Source organism: Cinclus cinclus, chromosome Z (assembly GCF_963662255.1).
Source record: "Cinclus cinclus chromosome Z, bCinCin1.1, whole genome shotgun sequence".
NCBI lineage: Eukaryota > Metazoa > Chordata > Aves > Passeriformes > Cinclidae > Cinclus > Cinclus cinclus.
In genome coordinates this window covers 36,983,515-36,996,723 of record NC_085084.1, presented here as the reverse complement: position 1 = coordinate 36,996,723, position 13,209 = coordinate 36,983,515, and the positions used below count along the sequence as shown (strand labels likewise).

The 13,209-nt window shown below is 43.9% G+C and overlaps 1 protein-coding gene across 1 annotated transcript; it reads left to right on the top strand.

Moving 5' to 3' along the window:
- The first annotated feature begins 4,218 nt into the window (after window positions 1-4,218).
- SMU1 (SMU1 DNA replication regulator and spliceosomal factor) lies at window positions 4,219-11,992 on the top strand. Its single transcript, XM_062513398.1, has 12 exons — window positions 4,219-4,290; window positions 4,548-4,758; window positions 4,866-5,018; window positions 5,637-5,747; window positions 6,098-6,226; window positions 7,201-7,320; window positions 7,713-7,829; window positions 8,026-8,153; window positions 8,946-9,072; window positions 9,462-9,629; window positions 9,936-10,088; window positions 10,722-11,992. The coding sequence occupies exons 1-12, from the start codon at window positions 4,265-4,267 to the stop codon at window positions 10,818-10,820; spliced, it is 1,542 nt and encodes a 513-aa protein (XP_062369382.1). The 5' UTR covers window positions 4,219-4,264; the 3' UTR covers window positions 10,821-11,992.
- The last annotated feature ends 1,217 nt before the right edge of the window (window positions 11,993-13,209 follow it).

The following is a 13,209-nucleotide window of genomic DNA, read 5'->3' as shown; positions in this document are numbered from 1 at the left end:
TCCAGCTGAAAGAGATTTTTGCCAAGCGATTTTATAAGGAATGAGGCATTTTACAGGAAAAGCAGGGCCTCTCCTCTCATTTCCTTTCCCCTCTCCTCTATGAACTTCAAAGGAAAGAGGGGTCAAAACAGAGGCCAGGCAACTGGAATTGAATTCCTGAGCCCTAAGGCCTAATTAGTCCAAGATATATTTCACTGGGTATCTTTCAGAGACTGGCTAAATTACCAATCTTCCCTGCTGTGCTGCTGAGGGTCGGATGAAGCCAGAGTGTGGTCCACAGTTTGCAAGGCCCCAGTATTATCAGAGCTCCTAGTGGGAGGGGGAATTGTCTCAGTTCAAGCCCCACTGACACAAGGCTCTGCCAGCCTCCTCCAGGCTTTCTGTGGCCACAACTGAAGTCCCCTCTTCAGTACAGAGAATGTCTCCACGACTAAACTCCCCTCTCTTCAATGTCCCTACTCCCTGGTGCTTGCCCCAGAGCTGCTGGTGACTGCAGCTAACAGTCCAGAGCTAGGTGGCTGCTGCTCCTCCTGTGTCAGCTGAGGCTATCAAAGAGCCTTCAGCCATTTGAAATTAGCCCTATTTGAAATAGGCTGATGTTAAAGCTCCCTCCCTCCTCACCTCATCCAGGCAAGCCCAGCCCAGCTCCTGCAAGTAGACCATGTGCTCCATGCCCTTCCCTGCCTTGTAGCTGCTTGCTGGTCACCCTCCAGCTTCTCCACATCTTTCCCTACTGGATACCCATAAGAAAGAATATCCCTTCTTTCACAGAAGAAGGAATAACAATGTGTTTTTATATGTGTCTCCTCAAGTGGCCCAGCATGTGGTCAATGAAATGCAATCATCAATGACAAATAAAAATTGGTTTTGCACACAGGTTTAACAGCTCTCTGGAATGACACATCAATCTCAATTCACAGGTCTCTCTCTTCCAGAGACACTGGTGTTGGGCTGGGGTTTTTCTTTTGGGATCCGCAAAAAGTATTCTCAAGAACTGAGAAACAGAAACCAGGTAGGCTGTTTCCCCTGCACAGCCTCTCTCTCAAGAGGCTGGCCTCAGAGGGGTGCATCTTATTTTGGACTACAGTACACGCAAATACTTTGAGAGAAGGACTAATTTCCAGCCTTGTGGCCTGAAAGCCTGATGGGAAAGGACAGTATTGTCACTGTAAGCTTATGTGGCCTCTTGATGCATAGCACAGCTCTGGAGCATAGGAAACAAGCCTTGCAGCTTGTGAGGCAGCAGACAGCTGCACATGAAGTCAGATGTCTGACTGGTGGGGAATGTGAAGTCCTCATGGATGTGGGGTGGATTGTGATTCTGCACTGCATCCACTTCACAGATCCTGCTCCACAGCCAGTGCAGACTGGTGGCCTGGCTGGCATATGGCACACCGCACTCCTGGATGGGTGCTCAAGCTGCTCTCCTAGAGAAGCAAGAAAGCAACATGCATGAAGTAGGGGAAAGCAGGAAACTGACTACTTTTGAATCAGAAGAAATTTAAAAATAAAAAATCCTGACAGAAAGAAAGGTAAGCATCTTGCCTTAAAAACTTTTATTCCAAGGTGCTTGCTCACCTTCAATTTAAAGAATTGAGGACCAGTGAGGACTGGGGTCAGCTCCAGTATACTACAAATAACTATGCTGCCTAACTGCATCAAGACTGTTTTTTCCCCTTTGCATCCACTTCCCCATGGAGCCAAAATATAAAACTGAAACCTCTCTTTCCCTTATGTAATGCTTTGCCAGAGCCGGCATCCTGTGAGTATTGGCTGGAAGGATCTCTGGAGGTCTCCAGACATTGCACTTCTGCCAGCACTAGATCAGATTGGCCATACCTGTGCCTAGCCACAAAGTATAAGTCTGATTCTTGTGTGCTTGCATAGCACTTGGAGCATTGGGACCCTTTTCTCAGATGGAGTTCATGGAAGAACATGGAAAGAAGATTTATCTGGGGTGTCCACCTCCCTCTGCATCACTCAGGGAAGAAGGGCCAGAAGGGCTAGGTAAACCACCATACGTCCAGTCTGTTAGAAGGTTCCTGTGCTGAATTCACCTCTCAGAAAAATGCCATCCTGAGGACTGGGACAGTTCAGGACCAGGTAGCCTGCCTGTTGGGTTTTTCCTGCTAGAGGCCATTAACACTGGACAGAGAACAGCAAAAGAGTACCAGCTGAATTTGAGCCAGATTCCTATGTGCTGCCAGCACAAAAATAGCTGCCATCTGTAGATTTTATGGCTTTTCTTTGTTAGAGTCTGGATCAGACTTGTTTTCAAAACAACCTTCAAACAACATAAATATACCTGTCATTGAAACAAACAGGCCTGGAACACTTAAACAATACTTCCCTGAAGTAATCCCTGCGCCTGTGTAAAAGCAGTTAAATTACTCAGGATCACAGGGATGGAACAACAGAATGCAAAATGCTAGCCTTGTACCTCACTCACTGTTTTTTCAACTTCATGCTATTGGATTACTTCCTTAAGTACTCTGGGAACAGAGACAGCAAAGAACAGCTTTCCTTGGCAAAGGGAGGAAGTTTCTCACACACGGCTGTATTTTCCATGGCTCATCTAGTAAAATGCACATGTCTGAAAAAACAGCAAGAACTCCATCCAAGAGGGGACAATACCGTGGATTCCACATGCCCATGTACTGGCAGTCTACCACTGGTATCAGCTGGGTGGTATCACTGGATCACTGGGTGCAGGTGGGAAGTGCTGCATGCCAGAAAACTATGAGCAGCATGATCTTCATGCTGCCCAGGGAACAAGGAGCCTCTCTTCCTGACAAAGAAGCTTATGCACAGCTAGGAGGGTCAGAGTGAGTTTTACTCATAACACTAACCAGGGCTACAAGACTTTTGGCCTCAGTCAGAGTCCAAGCAAGATGGATGGACTGCCAAAGCCACCCTAAGTGCGTTTCAAGGAGAGTTGTCTTCTCATGCTCATGCAGGCACCACTGAAGGGCTCTGCCCAGTAGAGCATAATTTTTCCAATTTTTAATCCATCATTAGAGCAACCAAGATATGCTAATAATTTCCCTACTCATATTGCTTTGTGCACTGTAATTCTTTCATACATGACCACACTTTTGAGATGCAGACCCCACAATAGCTTTTTAAAGTTTGCAAACTGCAAGCAACACCCTGGAATTCCACCTGCAAACCTGCACATGCAGACAAGTAAGTGGACAACGAACTGTTGTGTGTCTTTGCAAGAACGCCTGACCTGTAGCCCACCACGCCTGTGTCACCACAGGAAATCTGAGATCCCTATGAATGAACAACAGTGGGTGGAATAACAGAATCAGTTAGGCTGGAAAAAAACTCTTAGATCATTAAGTCCAACCTATGACTGAACACCAGTTCGTCAACCAGACCACAGAACTAAGAGCTATGCCTAGTCTTTCCGTGAACACCTCCAGGGACAGTGACTTCACCACCTCCTTGGGCAGTCCATTCCAATGCCTTATTACCCTTCCTGCAAGTAAATTCTTCCTGATGTCTGACCTGAACATCCCCTGGTGTAGCTTGAGGCACTGCGTCCTCTTGTCCCGTCTGCAGCTCCCTGGGAGAAGAGGCCAATTCCTGCCTGGCTACAACCTCCTCTCAGGGGGTTGTAGACCACGGTAAGATCACCCCTGAGCCTCCTTTTCTCCAGCCAGACAACCCCAGCCCTCCTCACAGGGCTTCTGTTCCACACCCTTCAGCAGGTCTACTGCTCTCTGGCATCCCAATGTTCTTCCTGCACTGGGAGGCCCAGAACTGGCCACAGCACTCGAGCCGTGGCCTCAACAGTGCTGAGTACAGCGGGACAGTCAGCCCTGGTCCTGCCGGTGACACTACTGCTGATAAAGACCAGGATACCATTGGGTGCCTTGGCCCCCTGCGTACACGGCCGGCTCCCGCAGGCCGGCTGGAGCAGTGTCGCGGCCCCGCGGGAAGCCAGCTGCGGGACCACCGGCGCTCCGCGTTCCGCCGGCGCCGCGGCCGGGCCGCACCCGGGGGACCCTGCGCTGCCGCCGCTTCGCCGCTGGGGGGCGGGCGAACCCCGCCACCACTGGGCGGGGCTGTCCCTGCCAGGTGACGTCACCCGCGCCAGGCACGGGGCGGGGTCGGACTCGCGCCATATATTTCCGGGGAGGGCTGGGGAAGAAGGGAAGCGGAAGTTGCGGGAGAAGTCGCGGCGGAAGGCCTGGCGGCGCGGCGACGCCAACACCAGCACCACTAGCGGCGGATCCAGCACCAGCGGCGGCTCAAGATGTCTATCGAAATCGAATCCTCCGAGTAAGTGTAGCGGTGGCGCGGGGTGGCGGTGAAGGATCAGGTGGCCCCGGCGGCCGGGGGAGCGGGAGGGGGAGCGGTGTTGGCGGCCACGGCCCTGACCTGACCCGCGCCCCAGCAGCGCAGGGGAAGGAAGGCAAGACCCGGCGGCCCCGGGGCTTCGAGGGGACCGAGGGTTGCGGATGGTGCTAGCCGCGGCCGGGGAGGGCGGCCCGTGTGTCTGGGTCCCCGGGTGACCGTGCTCTGTGTCTCCCCCGCAGCGTGATCCGGCTCATCATGCAGTACCTGAAGGAAAACAGCCTCCACCGGGCGCTCGCCACCCTTCAGGAGGAGACCACCGTGTCCCTCAACACCGTGGACAGCATTGAGAGCTTCGTGGCAGACATCAACAGTGGCCACTGGGACACGGTGCTGCAGGCCATACAGTCTCTGAAGCTGCCTGACAAGACCCTCATTGATCTCTATGAGCAGGTGAGCAAGTGCAGGGTTCTTATGGACTCTTCTGGTCTATGTGGAAGCCTCTGTGTGGTGTTTTCCACTGCCTCTTTACTGATGCAGACATTTGTTTTTGGGTGCAGGTTGTGCTGGAGTTGATTGAGCTCCGAGAACTGGGTGCTGCCAGGTCTCTGCTGAGACAAACGGATCCTATGATTATGCTGAAACAAACTCAGCCAGAGCGCTACATCCACCTCGAAAACCTTCTGGCCCGATCTTACTTTGATCCTCGTGAGGTATGTTATGCCTTTCTTTAGAGATCTCTCCTGCATGTCCCTCAGCATCATTGCAAGCTGCCGATGGCTCATGGAGCTGGTTTTTTTTTTTTTTTTTTTTTCCATGTCTTGGGGAGTGGGAATATGCGGTTTCACAGTTTGGTGGTTTTACTTCTATGAAGTGTTTGGGAAGTAGTGCGTGACACCTTATCGTGAGGCAGAAGAGCAGTGGCTTTGAAGTGTGCTGCTGTTGGGAGTTTGGAGATTTGGCCCTGTGCCCTGCCACGGGATGACATCTACAGCTTGCTTTTTCAGTAGGCAGCAGAAGAAAACACAAGTTGAGAGAACAGAAATAGTGCTGTGTAATAACAGTAAAAACAAGGCATTATTTCTGACTGGTTACATCAGTCTGAAAGTTTTTATGAGAGCATGATAAGTTAATAGTTAACTTAGTTAAAGGACTGAGATATATTTTTCAATCCTGATGATTCTTTGCTTTTAAGTCTGTATTAAAGAGAAGAGCTCTTTTCAAGGCCTTACAGAAAATTGTTATAGGAGAGGTTTCAGTATCAGAAAAACAGTCCTTTTTGGAAAAAAGTTATTTAGAGCAATAACCTCATAAAAATAATTTTTCTCTAGGCATACCCAGATGGGAGTAGTAAAGAGAAGCGGAGAGCTGCTATTGCACAAGCTTTGGCTGGAGAGGTCAGCGTGGTGCCTCCATCTCGTCTTATGGCATTGTTGGGGCAGGTAAGTCTTGAAAAATATTTTAGTAGTTGTGTTATTAGGTGCTCCTGAATAAAAATAGTTAAGACTTAGTTGAGGAAAAGTAAGGTTTAAATGTGGTATAGTTTGGAAAAATTCCCATATCGCAAGTATTTAACAGTTTTAGAAAAAGTAATCACTCTAGCAGTAGATTTCTTCCAGTAGAATAAATGTACAGCACAGCGTGCACTTCTAGAATAACATTCTGTAACACGTGTTTTGTGGTGTGTTTTTAGCCTTTTCTGATTCTCAGAACTTCTGTGCAGACACTGTTTCACCTGTCATAGATCTGTGTTAACTGGTAGCTAATGGTGTGGCTTTCATCTCCTCTAAAGGCATTGAAGTGGCAGCAGCACCAGGGCTTGCTTCCTCCTGGTATGACAATTGACTTGTTCAGAGGCAAAGCAGCTGTGAAAGATGTAGAAGAAGAAAAGTTCCCCACTCAGCTGAGCCGGCATATCAAGGTAATTGTTTGTTGTGTGTTTCTGCTGCTTTTCCTTTGTTTTATATTGGAAGGTAAGATAGTCTTCTGAATACTTCTTTTCCTCTTGTTGTAAATTGTTTCGCTCCCTGCCCCCCACCCGTGTTTTTTCTCACATTTCCATGCTTTATCTTATCAGAGGACTTTTCTTAATGGGAGTCTGAGATTAGGTCTTTTAACAAGATTGGGTTCTTATGGTGTTTATGATTAAGACAACTGCATAGCTTCTTTGACTTCACAGTACAGAATCAGTATACAGGAATTTGCATAGTTCCCTTTTTTATTTGTGCAAGGAAGTACTTGTGTCCTAAACTGTATTTTCAGAAGCCATGAGCTGTGATTTATGAAATTAATCTGTAGTTTTCAGTAACAATTGATAAAAATGCTTTATTAGAACTTTTTTTGTCATTGCTGATCTTGTATTTTTGTTTGGGCTAGTGAAGTTTTGTTTCTGTATTTAGTTGTCATGGCCACTTTTATTTAAAAATCTAGAAATCAAAAAATTGAACAATAAAAAATCCCAAATGTTCTCTATAAAAATTACACTGGAGAAACATAAATCCAAATGAAGCAACTTCAGAAATTCATGCAGTTCAGAAGTCTGGCTGATATATGCTATGTATTAGAAAGGTGTTGTTGAGCAGAGAATTCACTGCAAAAACAAAAATACAGAGACAAGCAATTCAGCTCCTGTTGTCACCATGGAGTGTCTGTTGTAAGTTTTATGGACATTACCAGACCAAAAGAAGGGTTTCTTTTACCTTCTTAAAAAATGCTACTCGGTGTGTATTGACATGTTTTTTTTTGTGCCTCAGCACTAAATTTGTGAATATATACCCCTAGTAGATACTAGGGGATACTGTATTTTTACCATCAGAATGACACTACAGTTTTGCTTTAATGATATGAGTCTTTTAAATTGTTTATTAAGCTTTGGTTACTTTCTTTTAAAAACAGTTTGGGCAGAAATCACACGTGGAGTGTGCTCGTTTTTCTCCAGATGGACAGTATCTGGTTACTGGCTCAGTTGATGGCTTCATTGAAGTATGGAACTTCACTACTGGAAAGATTAGGAAGGTAAGTTACTCCTTATTTCACACAAAGTGCCTTTGACTTGCCAGAGCCCTTGGATTTATTATTCGAGGTGGTTTGTTTTAATTTCCTAGGGACTGTGAACCTGAGAAGACTGTCTGTTTAGGTGATTCAAGTATCAGTCTGGAATATTTATGTGGGTGTAGTTCGGTTTGTCATAATTTCTCTCTGTGGTGACTTCTTTACCTTCCTGCACTGTTGTTACCTTTAAAGTGGTGACAGTGATAGTACCCTGTATTACAAGGCTATGAAGTCTGATTTGCAATAAGTTATAAGATATTGATGGTTGTAACTTCAGTTATACTTTTGTACTTTGCCTTAAAAGAGATTTCGCTGATTTCACTGCCTTGACCAATGAATCCTTTGCTTTTGTTTAGGATCTGAAGTATCAGGCACAAGATAATTTCATGATGATGGATGATGCAGTGCTCTGCATGTGCTTCAGTAGAGATACAGAAATGCTAGCAACTGGAGCACAAGATGGAAAGATCAAGGTACAGATCTTTTTGTATGGTATATTGGGAGAGGTGGTGACCAAAAAAATTAGTTTGCAACACCAATAATATTCCCATTGTGTATAAACTCAAGGAGAGTTTAACATGGCTCAGAAGTAGGTATGTTTTGGCTCTGATGTTTGAACTCATGTGGTCTCATACCAAATTAATCACTTGTTTGCTGCTTCCTTTTCAGGTGTGGAAAATCCAGAGTGGTCAGTGTCTGAGAAGATTTGAACGAGCTCACAGTAAAGGTGTTACGTGCCTCAGTTTCTCTAAAGACAGCAGCCAAATTCTTAGTGCTTCTTTTGATCAGACAATCAGGTAAATAAACTGAGACTGTGACCTACAGGTGTGGGAGAAAACAGATTTTTCTCATTAAGATGATCAACTGTAAAATAGTGTAATCTGGAAGGTACCTGTAGAGGTCTCTAATCCACTGCGCTTCTCAGAGCACAGGCAACCTTTCAGTTAGGACAGCCTGTTCACAGCCTTGTCCAGATGAGTATTCAAAGTCTCCATGGTTCAAGATGCCACTGCTTCTCTTGAAGGAAAATCCCGTTTCAAAGATTATTTGGGTTGCTTTGATTGTTTGGGTATTTTGTTGTTTTTATTTTTTTTTAGGTGGGCGGTAGTGTCTGTTTTTTGTTTGGTTGGAGTGTTTTGGTGTCTTTTTGGTGGGGTGGGATTTTTTTTTTGTATCCCTTGCCTTCTGTACTCAAGCTGTGCATCTTTTGAGGAATCTAACTCCATTTATTCTGTAGAGACATGTTGGTCAGTGATGCTAACCCAGTAGTTAAAATTTTAGGTGTTAAGGTGTTAAAATTAATTAGGTGAATATACTGGCCTTTCTCCTTTCCTATTTTCCTTTTTTTTTTTTTTCTCTTCTCATTTTATTCTAAGCATCACTGCAGGGTAGGCTAGAAGTAAGAATAAATATACTCAGAAAAGTACTCAAACACTGTTCTGATCTTAACAGGCAAGAGGATTCTCATCAAACCCCTTTTCCTGCAGCACTTAGCATCTGGAATGTGATTGTTTTTTGTGTAATGCAATATAATTCTGATCCTGTACCTGCTTTGTTACTGAGTGGAATTTGTTTACTCGTTTCTGCAGGATTCATGGTTTAAAATCTGGGAAAACCCTAAAGGAATTCCGTGGTCATTCTTCCTTTGTCAATGAAGCTACTTTTACCCAGGATGGCCACTATATTATCAGTGCCTCCTCTGATGGCACAGTGAAGGTAAGATGGCATTTATCCTTGGTAAAGAACACCTTTAGACTTTTGCTATCTTATCGCTTCTTTGTTACAGTTGTTGCAAACTCGTTGGGGGAGGACTCCGGGTTATCTGCCGTAATGACTCTACTTTGCTGTAGGTTTGTGTGAGATTAAATTTGTTGCTGTGCTTACAGCTTGTGTTTAGTCTCTTGCAGAACCTGTCTCTGCTGCATTTATGAAATGGGGACATGAGTGCAGTGCTTATGGCCTGTTCTGCTTTATTCTAGACACAAAATGGACTGTGACACCTCTTGTCCTGCCATGAGGGGAGTCCCTCATCTGAGATAATTGTATATCAGGTCTTTCTTTTTAATTTTTATAGCTAACTGGTTTTATTTCATTTTTTATACTAGGTTTGGAATGTGAAGACAACAGAGTGCTCCAACACCTTCAAGTCTCTTGGCAGCACTGCTGGGACAGACATTACTGTGAACAGTGTCATTCTGCTACCTAAAAACCCAGAACACTTTGTTGTTTGCAACAGATCGAATACAGTTGTCATCATGAATATGCAAGGACAAGTATGTGATCTTACTGGTATCCTTTCAGGTCTCTACATCCTTTCAGGAATGCAGAAAACCCAGTTAATATCCTTGCCATAACCTAACAGGGTTAAACCTGATTTCTCTGGTTTGCTTGCATGACAAAACTGCTACAAACTCAAGTTTATAGAACACAGAAAGCTCTGTTTATAGAACACAGTGAGGCTATGGAGAGAGCTGTGTTATGAACAGGCCTGGTGATTCTTAAATATATTTGCTCTAAACGTGGTGTTGATATGCTGCTGTTCAATCCTGACAAATGTTCTTGGGCTTGTGTCTTTACAGATTGTAAGAAGTTTTAGCTCTGGTAAAAGAGAAGGTGGTGACTTCGTCTGCTGTGCACTTTCACCTCGTGGTGAATGGATCTACTGTGTTGGTGAAGATTTTGTGCTGTACTGCTTCAGCACAGTGACAGGCAAGCTGGAGAGAACTCTAACTGTAAGTTTTCATCTCAGAGCTTTTTCAGAGTTTTAAACATAGATCATGTAAATGTTTGTTATGAAGTCTGTGAGGAGGATTCTCATACCAAGGCATCTTTCATCTCTAGCAGACATTATTGGTACCAAATGAATTTCAGGACATTTGGCCCTAGAATGTGTTTGGGTTTTTTAGAACTATTTAGTTGTAGAAATTAGAGAAGTATTTACCCATCAAGCAAAGACTGAAGTGGTTCAGACTTCCCTGAATGAGAGCATGTCTTGACCTCTTCCAGCTAGTGGAGAATCTGAAAAAAACTATCAGATTTGAATCTATCTGGTTTAAATTTGCATTAGAGTATACATTCAAGCTGGTTTTCTTCTTTAATTTCAAATTCAATATGGAACACTTAGATGTTGTGTATTTCAGTGGCTGTAAGCCTTTACTGAACCTTCCCTTGCCCAGTAAAAAGTAACTGCCATGTCATAGAAATTGTGACTGGAATTGAATGTTGGGGAGTATGTACCCCTGCTTTTGCTCTATGCACAAAGCTATTTAACCCTCAGTCAGCTTTCCTCCATTTTTTTGAAGGGAATATTTGTTTTGAATCTGCTAAAGGAAAACTCTCCTAATGCATCTTTCTGCTTACTCTAGGTCCACGAAAAGGATGTCATTGGCATTGCTCATCACCCCCACCAGAACCTGATTGCCACTTACAGTGAAGATGGCCTGCTCAAGCTCTGGAAGCCATAAATTCATTTTGCAGCGAGCTCAGAAGCATGCCTGGTAGCTGCAGTGTTTGTGCTTTAACAAGGTCTAAATATGCAGTGTTATACTTGCTCAATTTTCAGTTCAAGTTTCCAGAGAGCTACATTTTTACCTACCTAGAGAGGACTGATGCATAAATACAGCATCAGTTAATTTCGTATACTTTTATTTTTACTAGAGAGTAGTTGAAGCAACTTCGGTGAGAATGCATTTTCTCCCTCTTGAAGTCTGTACTCTTCCTACAGAGTTTGTAAAAGTTCAATGAGCCAGCAACTGTTTATGCTTATGAGTGGTTGCTGACTTCATAAAATACAGTAAAAATTATTTTTTTTTTTTCCCTGAGTGAAGTGTGGAATGGAAAGCTGTCTCTTCCCACTGCTGAAATAGTTTCCTGGAATGCAGATGAGGATACAGCTTGAAGATGGGGTCACTTCTAGGCTATTGGCCTAGAATACTATTTTCATTATCATTTTTCCAATTATATTGGAAAGTAGTGTCACACAACTGCCTCAGAATGAAACTATCCTTCCCCATCTGTCAGCACTTCCTACTACAGACTGTAAGCCTGCCCAGTGTGGCAGTGAGATACAGTTGATTTTGGGGATTTTGTTTGTTTTGTTTTACTTCCAGACAAAAAGGAGCTATTACTTGGGCCCTCTTCCTGTAAGTGCAAAATGTTTTCCAGCTATAGATCAGCTATAACTGAAACAGGCTCCAGGGGATCAATATTTCAAAACATGCAAAAATTGGTTTACATAGGATGAATTCTTAGTGTTGTCATAATGCTTTAAATAATTGTTTTTAGTATTTTTCTAATTTCAGAATCCTCTGTACCTAGGCAAGGGTATACTTAGATCCCATAAGATGATTACAACTTACTTTCAGACTCTTCACTTTGAAGCACATGATTTTTTGAGAGATTCTGACTAGTGTACAGTGTTCTGAATGTACACCAGAATTATCTGAAGTCTGACCGTTTCTTTTCTAGGATGCAGAAAAATTAGGTTTTTTTTCCTGTAGTGATGAATCAAATGCATGTTGATTTGAATCTGCTACACTGTGTTCTGTCCTCATGTCTTGTAGAATGCTTTTGTACTGCAGTTATCTTCCAGAGAGTAATAATAACATCTTCAATTCAATAAATTAGTTCTACTTTAAATATTTTGTCTGTGTCTTTAGTGGTGTGGGGAAAGAAAAAGTTCAGCTGGAGTTCTCACATAGCACCTCTGCTACAAGTGCAGTGTTCAGTTCTCTGTTGACCTATGATTCTGAATTCCCCGGTTGTTTTTTACTTCCTTAGATATGCTGACAGAGGGGGTTTTTAGATAGGAAAAATAATCACTTTTTACTGCCTGAAAAAACAGAAGTATCTGACAGTGGTGCATGAGACAAGCTTCATGGGCAGTTAGTAATTCTGTTAAGGGGGAATATCTTGACACAGTATTTTTAGTACTATTTTCCTTATAGAGGAGGTGCTCCCATTCCTTCTCCATTACAACTCTGTCTCTTTTGTGTGTGAAGACCCAAGAAACAGACATAGTCTTCCATCTGTGTCCTTGCACTCGCTGAGTAAGGGGGAAGGATTGCCTCCCTCTGCTGCTGGTAACCAGGACACCATTTGCCTTCTTGCCAAAAAGCTGGCTTATGTTGAGCTTGGTGTCCACCAGGAGCCCCAGGTTTCTTCTTAACTATTTTCCAGCCCAGTGCCCCCTGGCATGTGCTGTTGTGTTGTGGCATTCCCCTAAGTGCAGGACTTTGCACTTGTATTTCATAAAGTTCTTGTCAGCTCATTTCTCCAGCCTCTGCAGGTCCCTCTGGCTGGCAACAAATCCATCTGTCTTATCAGCTACTTTTCCCTTTTCAGTCCTATCTGCAAACTTTCTGAGGCAATACTGACCCCGGGGCTCTGCCCTCCAACGGCACTTTGTTGCACTCCTCACTGCCCTCTGGGCCTGGCATTCAGCCAGTTTTCAATACACTTTTCAACTGTCACATACTTCAAAACCTTCTCTGCATGCATCTTAGGGAAGACAGTGCCTGACAGAAGTTAGGGACACAATACATACTTGTATCATGTCCTGTACCAGGTCAGTCACTGTGTTGTAAAATTTATCAGGTTGGTTAAGCATGAGTTCCCTTTAGTGAATCCCTCTGATAATTTCTGATGGTTATTTTGGGCTTGATGTGCCTGAAAATGGCTTCTATTTTTAGCTGCACCATTACTTTCCAAGAGATTGAGGTAAGGTTGATGGGCTATTTCTTTGGATCCCCCAATCTTGCCCTTATCACAGATGTTACATTTAATTTCCATCAGTTTTTGGGTGCTTTTCCCAGTCACCATGATCAATCAAAAATTGTCAAGAGGGACCTTGCA

Excerpts from the sequence above, each read along its gene's own strand:
- SMU1 (XM_062513398.1), top strand. The coding sequence starts at position 4,265 with ATGTCTATCGAAATCGAATCCTCCGA. Across the intron at positions 5,748-6,097 it reads TTATGGCATTGTTGGGGCAG|GCATTGAAGTGGCAGCAGCA; the intron begins GTAAGTCTTGAA and ends TCTCCTCTAAAG. Across the intron at positions 8,154-8,945 it reads TCTTTTGATCAGACAATCAG|GATTCATGGTTTAAAATCTG; the intron begins GTAAATAAACTG and ends TCGTTTCTGCAG.